Below are 16,964 nucleotides of genomic sequence, written 5' to 3'. Positions count from 1 at the left end.
CATTATCATCCTGATACATGGTACCACCTTCAGAGTACAATGTCTGAACCATTGGGTGCACATAGTCAACGTTCACACCTGTTCTTACTGGTGGAATGTGCAGTCAGTGAAGATTGGCCACCAGGCTGCAAAAATATAGCCATGAAACCTCCAACATTATATTGGCCAGTGTTTCAGTTTCATTGTCCAACCCCACAGAGTGGTCTTATGAACAAGAAAAGTGAAGTTGGACATCTCCCATGGCATGCATAGTCACCAGATCTGAATATTATTGTGCCACTTTGGGAGGAGCGAGTCAGATAACATTTTCCTACACCAGTATCATGTAGTGACCTGACCCCTGATCTGCAAGAGGAGAATGGCTCAAAATGCCTTTGGCAACTGTGCAGGACTTGTATATGACAATTCCAAAGACGAAATGCTCTATTGGCCAAAAAAAGGAGGCCCAACACCATACTAACTGTGGTCTAAAACCAGGTGTTTCAGTTTTTTTGTCCAACCCCTGTATATATATATATATATACACACACACACACACACACACACACATTTCAAATAAATGTTTTTAACAGTCTATTCATCAAATAATCTTAAAAAAAAGGATTACTGTTTACACTAAAATATGAAGCAGTACAACTGTTTTCAACATTGCAGATCAACATATTACATTTTTGAAGGATCATGTGACACTAAAGACTAGAGTAATGATGTTGAAAATTCAACTTTGTATCACAGGAATAAATTACATGTTAAAATATATTCAAATAGAAAACTGCAATTATTTTAAACTGCAATAATATTTTGCCATTTTTACAGTATATCTGAGCGAATAAATCCAGCCTTGGTGATGAGAAGAGACTTCTTTTAGAACAGTTTAAAAATGACCAACACAAAACTTTTAAATGGTAGTGTATGTACAATCAAGCCCAAAATTATTCATACCCCTAGCAAATCCTTAAAGTAAAAAAAAAAAAAAAAAAAAAAAAAAAGAGTTAAAGTTACTTTTATTCAATCAGCAAGTTTTTTTTTTTGACAAGAAATGACACAGGCTTCTCCCAAAAGATAATTAGACGATGTACAAGAGGCATATTTATGGAATAAAATATTTCTCAGCTTTTATTTACATTTGAACAAAAAGTGGCATGTCCAAAATTATTCATACCCTTTGACCCTGTCACAGTCTACAGGAAAATCCAAAGTTCTATACCATTCCAAATAGTCCAAGCTGTTCTAAAGCATCCTAATTACCCTGATTCATTGGGAACAGCTGTTTTAATCAACTCAACAGGTGAAAAACAGAAGCTCTCTGCTGTTGGTTTGTGAACAGTCATGGCTAAAACAAAGGAGCTCACTGAGGACCTGTGGCTGTGCATTGTGGCTGCTCACAAGTCAGGAAAGGGCTATAAGACCATATCTAAATGTTTTGAAGTTCCAGTGGCTACAGTGCAAAGTATTATTAAAAAAAACAAGACGTTCCGCACTGTGAAAAATCTCAGAGGACGCGGTCGGAAGCCAAAAGTGACACCTGTGCTGGCCAGGAGGATAGTGAGAGAGGTAAAAAAGAATCCAAGGACCACCACCAAGGCCATCCTGATGAATCTGGGCTCTGCTGGTGGCAACATCTCAAGGCAGACAGTCCAACGGACACTGCACACCGCTGGGCTCCACGGACGCAGACCAAGGAGGACATCACTTCTCCAGATAAGGCACACAAAAACCCGCTTGGCCTTTGCAAATGCTCATCTGGACAAAGAAGAAGACTTCTGGTCTTCTGTTTTATGGTCAGAAGAAACAAAAATTGAATTGTTTGGCCACAATGATGTAGCCTTCATTTGGCGTAAAAAGGAGAATCCTTCAACCCTAAGAACACCATCCCCACTGTCAAACATGGTGGTGGGAACTTAATGTTTTGGGGGTGATTTTCAGCCGGTGGACCAGGGAACCTAATCACAGTAAACGGCACCATGAAAAAGGAGCAATAAATCAAAATTCTCAACAACAACATCAGGCAGTCTGCAGAGAAACTTGGCCTTGGGCACCAGTGGACATTTCAGCACGACAACGACCCAAAACACACAGCAAAAGTGGTGAAGAAATGGTTAGCAGACAAAAACATTAACGTTTTGCAGTGGCCCAGCCAGAGTCCTGACTTAAATCCAACTGAGAATCTGTGGAGGGAGCTAAAGATCAGGGTGATGGCAAGGAGACCCTCCAACCTGAAAGAGTTGGAGCTCATGGCTAAAGATGAATGGGCAAAAATATCAGTGGACACATGCAAAAAGCTGGTCAGCAATTATAGGAAGCGTTTGATTGCTGTAATAGCCAATAAAGGCTTTTCTATTGATTATTGAGAAGGGTATGAATAATTCTGGACATGCCACTTTTTGTTCAAATGTAAATAACAGATAAGTAATATTTTTTTTCACAATGATGCCTCTTGTACATCGTCTTATCTTCTGGGAGACGTCTGTGCCATTTCTAAAAAAAAAAAAAAAAAACTTGCTGGTTGAATGAAAGTAACTTTAAGTCAGAATTTGCCAGGGGTATGAATAATTTCGGGCTCGACTGTATTTGGTGTCTTTAAAAAACATTTTTGTAAACGTGTAAAGAGGTACATACTCTGCGTGCCCAGTTGACCAGATCGTCCAGCTTAGTGATGACGTATTCACCCTTGCTGCTGACCGCTGAAGCTGGTTTGGGTGCCAGAGCTGTGCTTTTCTCTCTGAACGGGACCAGGCTGGAAAAAAAGGTATGCACAGTTAGTAATAACTACTCAGCCTAAAACTCATTTCATAACTGCCCAGGATGGCCAAAATATGACCATAACAAAACCATCTATGTCACACCTTGAAGTGTTTTCATCCTTTTTGTCTGTCAGAGGAACCTTTTTATGAGCAGAAAACGATGAAATGGCCCTACATTGCAAACACAATATCAAGTTTAAAACGTTATTACAACAATTATCAAAAATCTGAGAAAAAAACATTAATAAAAACTCACCTTAGATTAAAGGAGCCAAGGGCGGGAAGACGGGGAACTGAAATAGCACATTATTTGAAGTTATAAAAATTGAAAATTATTCGAAATGAAAACCATAACAATACTTACAAACATTACAACTAAAATATGCTTTTAAAAGTGCTTTAATCACTGCTCACTATGTGGTTAGAATTTTTTTTAAGCAATAAACACTGCATTTCATTCTTCATTATTCTGCGTCATTGAGGTTTATTAAGGTATTGTATCAACTTTATGACAGAGATTTACAAAATCACTGGATATTGCCTATTTGAATAGCATTTTGACTTTAAAAGGCATATGCGATATTAAATTGTGCACAACTTTAATCTGTAAATAACGTGAGTTGTTTGTATCCAGCAGTAAGTCTTATATCAGTCATGTTGAGTAACAAGGTCAGCGAGTGAAGTCCTTCACGACACGAAAGAATTCATTCAGCAACCAAAGACGCAATGTAGTTTAGTTATATCTATTGCATTCCAAGTATATACTATGCAGTAATAGCAATACTGCGCCATACAGAGATTTTAAATCCTCTAGGATCAAGCTCGTTTACTCACCCATCAGCGCCGCCATCTTTGCCTACCATCTACTTCCGGCCGCGCTGCGACTTCCTCACTGTGTATAAAAGTCCTTTGGTAGTACCAAACTCACAAACATTTTAAACAAAATCCAATACAAAGACATTCACAGCTTATACGCAGTTTTATAAAATACATAGTTAAATTTATTCGCCAGATTAACCTAAAACTTCCATGCGCTCAGTATAAACTAGTACAGAAAGAGTTATGATCCACAATAGTTTCTACTTTGATTTTTTTTGTAACTAAATTCTGTAATTATCACACTAAAAATAAACCAGAAACGGCTATTCATTGACAAAGTTGTCAGTATTTGTAACATTATTATTGTATTATTGTTAATAAAATGGACCAGTCTTTTCAAAGAACAATTCTTACATCAGTATGTAGTTAGTTTACAGTTTCATCAAAGAAACTTATGACTGATGTACTGTAGTCAATGAGTCTGATTTTGTAGTTACTCATGCCTCATATGATTAAAATGACCCTCAGATATGAGTGCTCTCTTTAGCCACACTATTTACACAATGACTGAAATTGGATCTGAAGGTATCAGACAGTCATCTTGACCTTTAGTCAATCAACTGAAGCATGAATGAAGTAAAAAAAACATCATACATCATAAAATTGAGACTTTTGTTTTTAAACTATTCATCAGTGCTCAGCTTGGGGAACATATTTTGAGAAAATATACATATATATATACACACACATACATACACAGACACACACAAAAATTATCACTAGGTCAGTACCCTTGCAGAATACATAATATGTACCTTGAAAACAGGGTTGCCAGGTTTTCAAAACAAAACTAGCCCAATCACATTCTGAAGACATTCCAGAGAGTAAAATACACATTTTTGGTGGGAATCTTCTGGTAAAATTCAAATTCCAGGGCTAAATATCATGTTATTGAGGTCGCTTTAACCTGCGGACATGAAACCCACAATCGTGTTACAGTAGCCCAATTCTGCAGGAAAACCACGGATTTGGCAAGGCTGCTTGATTAAAACATTACATTAAAGAAAGTTTAGATATTTGTGTTGAAAAACAAAACAAAAAACACTGAGAAAGTTTTGGTGGTGCATATGAAATTGAATGCCACGACATCATGAATTTAAGACTTTCTTAAAAATAAAAGCACACCTTTTCGCAAACCACGCAATTAAAGTGGTATTCATGTCACAAATGGACAGTTACAGACAAGTTCTTCAGAAAAGCAAAAAAAAATCTTACTTTATTGGTTATTGTAAATTGGCATCCTTTAAAAATAGACTTCCGAGTACAACATATTGAAATTAATTTACCAGTTTAAAGCATGAAAACACTCTTAATGGCACAAACCTGGACGAATATCTCAAGGTTTTTTAATAAATTAAAGGCAACATTCTAGTCCTATTTCTATTCAAAATGGGTCAGAACACCAGCTGACCGGGATGATTGAAGGCGAGCGGTTAAGACTATTCTCTATCAAATAAACACTTTTTATACGATAAAGGTGTTTAATATCACACTATACATTTGGCCTTGTATGTAGCACAGAGCCTGGGAATTTCATTGCATTTACAAGGATAGCTCTACATTTATTTACACTCAATCCAGGGTTCAGTCTTCAGAAAGCAGCCTGTGGAAGTGATCCGTTCTCTTCTTTAAAACATTTCTGATGTCATCCTAGAAACAAGATCAAAAAACAAGGTAATCATTATATTATAGTTTTTTTTTATTGTAAAGGCTATTTGACTTTCTTTGCGTGTTCACTTTGTAAACACTGGGTAGGTACTTCAGCCTTTGTCATGCATGACCTTTCCAGCGTTTTTTTATAAACTGACTGATTTTGGCCCTTCAACCCATTGAAGTCCACTATATTGAGAAAAACCCTGGAATGATTTCCTGAAAAACCTTATTTTCAGCTGAACAAAGAAAGAAAGACATAAGCCTCTTGGACGACATGTGGGTAAGTATATTATCAGGATTTTTTTTTTATTCTGGAAGTGAACTAATCCTTGAATGGCTAAAAACACTCACTGCATGCACTAGTTTCTCCATGTACGGAATGAGCTTTTGCAGCTCACGGTCCTCTTGATCTCCGATCCAGCTCTTGATGGGAATCATGTTCATCAGCTAGAAAGAACAAACACGGATCCATAAGAACATAGTACTGATATACCGGTTAGATATGATGTTTAACAAACCCCTTTACATAAAAAAGTTAAGGACAAGCGTACGTGATATGGGAAGGTGTGGGGTGCGTTGTCCAGGATGACCGTCTTTGACAGGTCTCTCTCCAGAATAGTCAAGTCTTTAATGTAGTGTCCGAGCACACAGGCGCAATCGTCCTGATACAAACGATGCCTTTAGAACAAGAAAGCCACATAAGTACATATTCATACTTCCTTCAAAGTAACATTTGTGACCGGTAAACAATAAAAATAAATAACAGTTTTTGTAAGACTCTAAAGAAGCAAGCATTCAAGCTACTCCAGCCACTTTATTATCCTCCTCTGACAGAAATATAAGGGTTTTACAGTTGAGGTCAAAAGTTTACACCCCCCTTTCAGAATCTGCTAAATGTTAATAATTTTATTAAAATAAGAGGGATCACATAAAATGCGTCTTATTGTTAATTAAATATTGACCTGAATAAAATATTTCAAATAAAAGATGTTTACATGTAGTCCATAAGAGATAGATAAATTTATACAAATGACCCTGTTCAAAAGTTTACATACACTAGATACTGTGTTGTTACCTGAATGATCCACAGCTGTTTTTTGCTGATAGTTGTTCATGAGTCCCTTGTTTGTCCTGAACAGTTAAACTGCTTGCTGTTCTTCAGAAAAATCCTTCAGGTCCCACAAATTCTTTGGTTTTCCAGTATTTTTGTGCGTTTGAACCCTTTCCAACAAAGACTGTATGATTTTGAGATCCATCTTGTCACACTGTCCTCAACTGAGGGACTCATATGCAACTATTACAGAAGGTTCAAATGTTCGCTGATGCTCCAGAATTAAGAGCTGGGGGTGAAAACCTTTTGAATTTGAAGATCGGGGTAAGTTTTACTTATTTTGTCTTCTAGGAAACATTTAACTATATTCTGTAGTCTCTGAAGGGCAGTACTGAACGAAAAAAATATATTTAGGCAAAATAAGAAAAATGTATACATCTCCATTCTGTTCAAAAGAACGGCTCTTAATGCATGTTTTTTCCTTCTGGAGCATCAGTGAGTGTTTGATCCTTCTGTAATAGTTGCATATGAGTCCCTCAGGTGACCTCAGTGTGAAAAGATGGATCTCAAAATCATACAGTCATTGTTGGAAATTGTTCAAATACACAAGAACGCTGAAAAGCCAAAGAATTTGTGGAACCTGAAGAATTTTTTCTGAAGAACAGCAGGCAGTTTAACTGTTCATGACAGGGAACTATCACTAAACAAAAAACAAAAACAAAAAAAAAAAACACAGCTGTGGATCTGATACACAGTATTAAGAATCAAGTGTATGTAAACTTTTGAACTTTTGGGTCATTTTTATGAATGCAACTATTATTTTCTCTTACGGACTACATGTAAACATATTTTATGTGAAATATGTGTGGCAAACGTGAGCGTTTGGAGTTATGGTTTTTAAACCAATTTTGGATACATGGGATTGTGTCTTACCTAAAGAGTTTTTTGTTAGGGTCCAATATATCTACAATCTTTTCTGCATATTCCTTTTTTGCAGAGGTGTAAACAAACATCTGGAACAGAAAAAAAACAAAAACAGAATAGGTTTATTAATAGATTCATTCACTGGCAAAAATGAATGCATGTTCACACCCACACAAATGCCAACCACAAAAATTCAATCTGGTTTTTGCATATCATTTGTCTGTTCAAACCGAAGTGTAAAAAGAAGTCCGACGGACAAAATGAAAACGCAAAAATCCCTCTCTGACAATAGGTGGTGCATATGTTTCCATTTCTGACACCCGCTTGTCATGTAGAAGAAATAGTCACATTTACATGTTTTTCAAACAGCTGTTCAGATTTCTGTGTTTGTCACGGTGTTTATTAAATAACACAATTTTATGTTTTATAGGTTGCATTGATGAACTTGAATCTGTTGCACCGACGGCATGTAAAGGTCCAGTCATAATAAAACATGTAGCGCATCAAATCTTGATGAGAACAGGCATTTAATGTTTCAGTGTAATGTTCACAATGTTTACCTCAAAATGTTTGGTCATGGCTTGTAGAAACTCTTTGACGTATGGTCTGAGGATCACATAGACCTGTGAAAAAGACATTATGAATCACAACAGCAAAATTGCAAAACTGTTCCATGACAGTTGCAAAATGTTAACCACTATTCCAACAAATGCATGTATGAGAAGCTTAAAGAAACAGTCTCTAAAAAAATTCTTTAAGTTAATTTAAGTAAATTCACTTTTATGACATCCAAGATGTTGATGTTTGTTTTTCGTGGGAACAGATTTGGAAAAATGCAGCATCACTTGGTCACCAGTGGATCCTCTGCAGTGAATAGGTGCCGTCAGAATGAAGAGTCCAAACAGATTATAAAAACATCACAATAATCCACAAGTAATTCACACCACTCTAGTCCATCAATTAACATCTTGTGAAGAGAAAAGCTGCATGTTTGTAAGAAACAAATCCTTCCGGCTAAAATACCAGACCACAATCCATAATGCTTCCTCTAGTGTTCTGAATCAGGCAAAAATATATGAACTGTATACAAGTCCAAAACAATTCTAAACAAATACAGTCATGTGAAAAAGTTAGGACACCCTACTGAATTCCATGGTTTTCTGTATCAGAACATAATAAAAAAAGATCTAGTCCTTGGCAGGTCTTAAAATTTGGAAAATAAATCCTCAGATAAACATCATCACACGACATATCACACAGTGTCATTATTTATTTAACAAAAATACAGCAAAGAGGAAAAGGCCATGTGTGACGAAGTTAGGACACCCTATGAGTCAATTGCCTGTACATCCACTTTTAGCAGCAATAACGTGAAGCATTCATTTTCTGTGAGACTTTATCAGTCTCTCACATTGTTCTGGAGGAATTTTGGACCACTCTTCTTTTCAACATTGCTCTAGTTCAGGGGTCCCCAAACTTTTTTCGGAGAGGGCCACATAATTTTCATTTCTTTAATGGGGGGCCGGGTCGGTTTATAAAAGAAAATTCCATGGGCCGGACTGACTACTATTATTATTATTATTATTTTATTATGATTTCACCTGTATTTTTTATACCTTTTAATGCTAGAATAGTTTATTATTTTGTTATGCACCACACAGACATTTTTTTTTTTTTTCAAAAGATATACAAGTGCATCTCAAAGTAGAATGTCATGGAAAAGTTAATTTATTTCAGTAATTCAACTCAAATTGTGAAACTTGTGTATTAAATAAATTTAATGCACACAGACTGAAGTACAGTAGTTTAAGTCTTTGGTTCTTTTAATTGTGATGTTTTGGCTCACATTTAACAAAAACCCACCAATTCACTATCTCAACAAATTAGAATATGGTGACATGCCAATCAGCTAATCAATTCAAAACACCTGCAAAGGTTTCCGTCAAGCTGTCAAAATGGTCTCTCAGTTTGGTTCACTAGGCTACACAATCATGGGGAAGACTGCTGATCTGACAGTTGTCCACAAGACAATCACTGATACCCTTCACAAGCAGGATAAGCCACAAACATTCATTGCCAAAGAAGCTGGCTGTTCACAGAGTGCTGTATCCAAGCATGTTAACAGAAAGTTGAGTGGAAGGAAAAAGTGTAGAAGAAAAACACCAACCGAGAGAACCGCAGCCTTGAGAGGCTTGTCAAGCAAAATCGATTCAAGAATTCGGGTGAACTTCACAAGGAATGGACTGAGGCTGGGGTCAAGGTATTTTATTATTTGTATTTTATTTGGAAATCAAAAAAACTGAAGTCCAGTGTTATGTTTCCACAGTCTGTGATAATTTGGGGTGCAATGTCATCTGCTGGTGTTGGTCCACTGTGTTTTTTGAATCACACGTCAAATTCCTCAAATGCTATTGAGTCATTTTGTCATCACTCTGTATTTTCTAGCTGCCTCTTGCATCACCTCTTCGATTGTGATGACACATTACGTTGAATGTACAATTCTGTTGGTGAATTTAACAAATAATTAGGCTATGTTAATAACTAAGGGAAATTTTAGTTTGAAAGCCAACCTTTATTATCAAATACCGACATTATATAAGTAAAACATATTTAAAATTACATTTTCAAAATATGTCTCTGGCACATTGTTCAGAGGGCCGGTCCAAATGTGGGGGCGGGCCGTATCCAGCCCCCGGGCCTTAGTTTGGGGACCCCTGCTCTAGTTTATTGAGGTTTGTGGCCATTTGCTTATGCACAGCTCCCACCACAGCATTAGAGTCAGGATGAGCTCTGGACTTTGACTGGGCTATTGCAACACTTAGATTCTTTTCTTTTTAGCAATTCTGTTGTAGAATTGCTGGTGTGCTTGGGATCATTGTCCTGTTGCATGACCTAACTTTAGCTGTCAGACAGATGCCCTCACATTTGAATACTCAATACACTCTAGAATACTTTGATATACAGAGGAGTTCATGACCGACTCAATGACTGTGAGGCGCCCAGGTACTGTGGCTACAAAACAAGCCCAAAATCATCAACCCTCCACCAGCATGTCTGACTTTTGGTATGAGGTGTTTGTGCTGATATGCTCTTTAGGTTTTCATCAAACTTGGTGCTGTGCATTATTGCCAAACATCTCCACTTTGGTCTCGTCTGTTTAAAGGACATTATTCTAGAAGACTTGTATTGTTCAGATGTTTTTTTTTTTTTTTTTTATAGATGGAAGAGGCTTTCTTTTGCCAAGCCTTCTAAACATGCCATTTTTGTCTCAAATTTTTCAAATGGTATTGTCATGAACTTTATCATTTAACATGTTAACTGAGGCCTGTAGTCTGATGTGTAGTTCTTCGGTTGTCTGCCATTTCTCTGAGTATTACACGGACTGATCTTGGGGTGAATTTTCTGGGACGTCCACTCCTGGAAGGAGAGGTGTCCATTTTTAAATGTCTTCCACTTGTGAATAAACTTCAGATTGTTTGGAAATGGCCGTATTACTCTTCTTAGAATGATGGCAGCAACGATTGCTTCTCCAAGATTTTGCTGATGTCTTACCTCCTTGGCATTGTGTTAAAACATCTCTGAAGGCTCCAGACCAGCAAACTGCCAAAGCTTATGCTAAAGGGTGATTTATAGAGGTGCTCAAACTTGCTGATGATCAGTTAATCAAAGGTATTTGATTAGCAGTGCTTCACTGTTATTTACCCTCTTAATTCCAATGTTAACAGTAAGGGTGTCCTAACTTTGTCACACATGGTCTTTTCTATTTTGGTTTAATAAATAATGACATGATGCACTTTGTCACTTTGTCAAGGTTTTATTTTCCAAATTTTAAGACCAGTCAAGGTAAATAAATAATAAAAGCCATTTTTTTTTATGATGTCCTGATACGAAAAACAATGGAATTCAATAGGGTGTCCTAACTTTTTCACATGACTGTATGTAGGTGGATTTTGAAGTGTTAAAACAATAGCAGAAAACTTTTCACTGGAGGAATGTTATTATGGATTATAGACTTTCGACAAGAAGCAACAGTTTAAAGTTAAAATGCCCTTAATGATGGATTTATTTCTTACAAAAACACATCTTTTCACTTTACAAGATGTTAATTGATGGACTGGAGTTGTGTGGATTACGTGCACATTATTGTAATGTTTTTATCAGCTGTTTGGACTCTCATTCTGACGGCACCCATTCACTGCAGAGGATCCATCGGTAAACTAGTGATTTAATGGTTAAATTTCACGAAATCTGTTTTCAAGAAGAAACAAACTCATCTTTGAAGACCTGAGGTTGAGCAAATTTTTCAGCACATGTTCAATTTTGAAAATTAACTAATAGTTTTACCAACCTTGTACTTGTGATCTTGAAAGCGGGTATTGAAGGTGTATTCTGCATCATGGATCACATTGAGTGAACTGAACACGAGGGTTTCATCCTAGAATTGTACAAAAATAAAATCCAAAGAATCACAAAACAATCACTGAGAAGAGTGATCCTCTAGTCAACTTCATTTACATGATCGTTAAAGCATGTCTTAATGGGGGAGCATTAATGGCCCATCGGAATTAACGGCCATGACAATGCTTTCCAGTGCATACAAATGCAATCAATTCAGTCACATTCTGACCAAAACAGTTATTTTGAGCCAGCTATTAGGAAGATAACTTACCAAATCAAGCACCAGGGTAGCAGCAGGTGTGCTCCTCGTCTTTGGCGGAATGTCCCGCGCTGCTGAGACAGGCCTGGACTGTTGTGAACGATTGGGAATGTTCTTAATAAACGTGAAACTAAGAGAAAAAACAGAAACATTTCAAATAAAACCTTCTCAGTCAGTCTGAAGTGCACTAAATAAAAAAGGAGAGAGAGAGAGAGAGAGAGAGAGAGAGAGAGACTCACGGGCTAAACACCTCTTCATTCTCTTCATCTTCTGAAAGAGGACTGGCAGCACTGTAGCCAAACACATAGTGTTCAGGACTGAACATAGGACTCGTGTTTGGCTGCTCACCTAACCAGATAAAATCCCAAATCAGTCACAGCACAAAATATTTTGTCAGGCAACACATCTCATTTTCAGTTAGTTTAGCTTGATGTACTAAAACAACTTTTGAGTGGCCATGATTTAACTTAAATTAGTGGGGTTTTTTTTCTTGTATATGTCATGTACTGGGTTACGTGCTAATAATTGCTAATATGTTGTTCAAATAGAATAAACTATTAAATGTTTAAAAGCACTGACTGTCTCGTGGGGGTGTGAGAAAGTGCACTGCAGGAGAGTAGAGGCTTCGAGCAGCAGGATTCAATGAGGAATGTCTTTCCCGGAGGTGACGGATTGGGGTCTTGAAATCTGACTCTAAAAACACAATGGTGAGCATGATTATTTTAATATCGTATCATCGTTAATATACTCGATACAGCTGAAGTCAAAAGTTTACATACACCTTGCAGAATCTGCAAAATGTTAATTATTTGACCAAAATAAGAAGGATCATACAAAATGCTAATGTTATTTTTTATTTACCACTGACCTAAATAAGATATTTCACATAAAGACGTTTAACATATAGTCCACAAGAGAAAATAATGGTTGAATTCATAGAAATTATCCTGTTCAAAAGTTTACACACACACACACACACACACACACACACACACACACACACACACACACACACACACACACACACACACACACACACACACACACACACACACGTTGGGTTTACATGTTTTATGGGGACATTCCATAGGCGTAATGGTTTTTATACTGTACAAACCGTACTTTCTATCGCCCTACACCTACCCTACACCTAAACCTAGCCCTCACAGGAGATTGTGCATACTTTTACTTCATCAAAAAAACTCATTGTGCATGATTTATAAGCCTGTTTCCTCATGGGGACCTGAGAAATGTCCCCACAAGGTCAAAATCTACTGGTATTCCTATCCTTGTGGGGACATTTGGTCCCCACAACGTGATGAATACCAGGTACACACACACACACACACACACACACACACACACGATTCTTAATACTGTTGTTACCTGAATGATCTACTTCTGTTTTTTTTTTTTATTTTGTTTAGTGATATTTGTTTATGAGTCCCTTGTTGGTCCTGAACAGTTAAACTGCTCACTGTTCTTCAGAAAAATCCTTCAATCCCACAAATTTGTTGGTTTTTCAGCATTTTTGTGTATTTGAACACTTTCCGACTGTTTTACGATTCATCTTTTCACACTGATGACAACTGAGGGACTCATATGCAACTATTAGAGAAGGTTCAAACACTCACTGATGCTCCAGAAGGAAACACGATGCATTAAGAGCCAGGGGGTGTAAACTTTTGTACAGAATGAAGATGTGTAAATTTTTCTTATTTTGCCTACATATATTTTTTTTCCATTAAATTTACCCTGATTTTCAAATTCAAAAAGTTTTCACCCCCTGGCTCTTAATCCATTGTGTTTTTCAGTAAGCATTTCAAAATCACACAGTCATTTTGACTTTGGGAGGTTCAAATACACAAAATGCTAAAAATCCAAAGAATTTGTGGGACCTGAAGGAACAGCGGGCAGTTTAACTGTTTAGGACAAACAAGGGATTCATTAACAACTATCAATAAACAAAAACAGAAGAAAAAACACAGCTGAATGTTGGGTCATTCAGGCAACAACACAGTATTAAGAATCAAGTGTATGTAAACTTTTAAACAGGGTCATTTTTATAAATTTAATTATTATTTTCTCTTGTGGACTATATTAGGGGTGGCGCGGTACATGAAAAACAACCGAACCGTTCGGTTCGCTTGTCTCGGTTCGGTGCGTGTGTGCGTCGCACGGTTCAACGCATGCGCAATGTAGCCTCGTGAGTGTCCTTTTTGCGCGAAATAAGAGGTGTGTGTAGACATAGAGACAGTAAAAGTGGAGTGCTGCAGGTTACGTCACGTGTAGAAATGGCAAGTGGGAGAGATAAGGAAGGCTGCCCAGAGTTGGAGGATGCGCCAGCTATGATACGCTGTTCATCCAACTTGGCTGTGCTTTCAATTTTATTAAAGGAAAGGATGAAGCTGATTGGTTGGTTCATGTCACATGGCCTGCGGTGAGCTTGCGGAATTTTGAAAAGATGTTTTTATTTCGATGCGGCGCGGACGCGCCTGGAAAAAACGAGCGCGTCGCACCGCGTCGTTTCCATTACGAACGCGCATACCACGCGTCTACATTTGAAATAACAAACTTGAGTGCGCAAAAGAGGCTTCATGTGAACGGCCCCTTAGCCAGGTCAGTTGTGTGGGAACATTTTGGATTTCATGTTACCTATGATGAAGACGGGAATAAAAGAATAGATCGAACTGAGACTGTGTGCAAGCATTGTGGAAAATGCATATAATATGCTAACGGCAACACTTCTAATTTGTCAGTTCATCTGAGAAGACATCACGCCAGTGTGTTGGTAGACATGCAAGTTAATTCTTCAGTTTAAGCTTTATGTGCTAAAAAGGCACAAATTCCTGTGGAGATACACATTGTCCTGTTTTTGCCAAATAAATGAAAAGCACGTCATCAATGTCTTCTCTATTGCTGTATCAAATCTCCCCTAGCTTTCCTCAGAGATGGTCTCAATAATGTGCTTAAAGTCAAGTCCAATTCAGTTTGTGCATGATTACATGATAAAACTTTTTTTTAATAATGTATCCTAAATTGTGGATAATCAAGCTACATTTCATATGCCAAAACAAACTTCTGGAGTGTTAAAGATAAAAAAAAATAAAAAATAAAAACAAGAACCGTACAGAACCGAAAACCGTGACCGAAAACCGTGATACGAACCGAACCGTGGGTTTTGGGAACCGTGCCATCCCTAGACTATATGTAAACGTCTTTTATATGAAATATATTATTCAGGTCAGTACATAATAAAAAATAACATGCATTTTATATAATCCCTCTTATTTTGGTAAAATAGGTAACACTTTGCAGATTCTGCAAGGTGCATGCAAACTTTTGACTTGTAATGTAACGTGTTTCACATTAAATGATGCACCTTTATTGTCAACAGTTGATAAAGCTTTCCTCCTCCTTCGTGGACGCTTGGCTACTGTTGGGACGTCATCAGGGTCCAGATTCAGGCGGTCTTGAAGAACTTTAACTTCATTCTAAAGGGCGAACAAGACAGGCAGTTAATAATTCTGTGATTGAGAAATGATACACAGTGTTTTTGACGTGCAAACTAAAAAAAACGGGTCACCTTTTTTAAATTGATATTTATACATCTGAAAGCTGAATACATCAGCTTTCCATTGATGTATGCTAGTTAGGAAAGAACAATATTTGGCTGAGATACTACTATAAAAAAATCTGGAATCTGAGGGTGCAAAAAAAATCGAAATATTGAGAAAATCACCTTTAAAGTTGTCCAAATGAAGTACTTAGCAATGCATATTACTAATCAAAAATTAAGTTGATACATCTATGGTAGGAAATTTACTAAACATCGTCATTGAACATGATCTTTACTTAAAATCCTAATGATTTTTGGCATAAAAGAAAAATCGATCATTTTGACCCATACAATGTATTGTTGGCTATTGCTACAAATATACCCGTGCTACTTAAGACTGGTTTTGTGGTCCAGGGTCACATTTGTTAACTTACTTTACGTTTTAATAAATAACTACAAGATCCATGTGCTCGTTCAATGACAATACACAGTGAAGCTGATTGGCCGAGATACAACATCCCAAATGGCATTCAAAAATACTAAAATCCTATTGGCTACACGGTGAGAATTGGCCCCGCCCATAAACAACTGAGGCAGCACTGCGACACTTACCAGAAATACACTAACTACAAATTATCATCATTCATATGAACAATAACATGTACTTAATAATGATTAATGAAATATTAATTAGAAGTTAATATACTAACGCTGTTTAATTCTCCTGTTCATATCTCTTGCTTTAAACTGGTTAGCATCATGCTAACCAGGCCTGTACGGATCATTCACAATACGGAACCGCATACTCAATCACACCATGGACACACAAGTTTGATCTGCTTTGTATGTGTGTTGTTAAAGACAGCAAGACTGACCTGGGTCTGGACCAGCGGGGTTTTTGGTCCCGGTGTGTCCGGAGCGGCTCTGCGGCGGCGAGACGGTGTCGTCGGGTTTTCATTTAAAATATTTCTCGAGCGAAGTCTCATTTTGCTAACGGTTCGACTAAAAGACGTATTCAACAGACATAGGGACGGTAAACTCTCAGGATTAATGTAGTTCAAGCGTCGCGTTACTCTCAATGAACTCACTTCAGTAGTTTCCTCTCGTTGTTTCCAGACAGAATGACCTCAGTTCAAACTGATGAAAAAAACGCCACCAGGTTTTAACCAATCAGAAACACTTTCGGGCCTGTGGGCGGAGCTTCAAAAACAACGGCGCAACGTGATGCGGAAGTCACATTGACAGTCATTAAAGCACCAACAAGGGCAGAATATCGTTTCATAGCAGAAATACGTAATTTATTAATGTAAAATTAGAAATGTCATTCATAATGTCAGTCATAATTACCACACGAAATGCTCAACTTTCTTAATAGAATTTGCAATTAACAATTTTTTAGTGAACTGAAATGATGATTATGGTAAGCACAGGTACGAATCAGTGGTGTAGTGGTGCCTGGAGAAGTGGGTATACGCTTTATTTTATAAACACCCACGC

General features: G+C 37.3%; 2 protein-coding genes across 2 annotated transcripts in view; both read right to left on the bottom strand.

Annotated features, from left to right (window-relative positions):
• Positions 1 to 3,631, bottom strand: part of ndufs7 (NADH:ubiquinone oxidoreductase core subunit S7) — an 8,249-nt gene extending 4,618 nt beyond the window's left edge. Inside the window, exons 1-4 of the mRNA XM_073825924.1 lie at positions 3,579 to 3,631; positions 3,001 to 3,037; positions 2,847 to 2,915; positions 2,620 to 2,737 (exon numbers count right to left, since the gene is read on the bottom strand). Of these exons, the coding sequence (XP_073682025.1) occupies positions 2,620 to 2,737; positions 2,847 to 2,915; positions 3,001 to 3,037; positions 3,579 to 3,594 (240 nt within the window). The 5' untranslated portion in view covers positions 3,595 to 3,631. The remainder of the gene's footprint in view (positions 1 to 2,619; positions 2,738 to 2,846; positions 2,916 to 3,000; positions 3,038 to 3,578) is intronic.
• Positions 3,632 to 3,841: 210 nt separating this feature from the next.
• Positions 3,842 to 16,587, bottom strand: ctdspl3 (CTD (carboxy-terminal domain, RNA polymerase II, polypeptide A) small phosphatase like 3). Its single transcript, XM_073826194.1, has 11 exons — positions 16,343 to 16,587; positions 15,291 to 15,402; positions 12,488 to 12,601; positions 12,148 to 12,256; positions 11,921 to 12,038; positions 11,600 to 11,686; positions 7,812 to 7,874; positions 7,261 to 7,340; positions 5,828 to 5,954; positions 5,628 to 5,723; positions 3,842 to 5,273 (listed from the first exon to the last, which is right to left on the bottom strand). Exons 1-11 carry the CDS (start codon positions 16,451 to 16,453, stop codon positions 5,208 to 5,210), a joined length of 1,083 nt encoding a protein of 360 aa, XP_073682295.1. The 5' UTR covers positions 16,454 to 16,587; the 3' UTR covers positions 3,842 to 5,207.
• Positions 16,588 to 16,964: the final 377 nt, after the last annotated feature.

The sequence above is a fragment of the Garra rufa genome, chromosome 20 (genome assembly GCF_049309525.1).
Source record: "Garra rufa chromosome 20, GarRuf1.0, whole genome shotgun sequence".
Classification (NCBI taxonomy): domain Eukaryota; kingdom Metazoa; phylum Chordata; class Actinopteri; order Cypriniformes; family Cyprinidae; genus Garra; species Garra rufa.
Note: the sequence above shows the minus strand (reverse complement) of the source record. Positions and strands in the feature narration are given on the sequence as shown.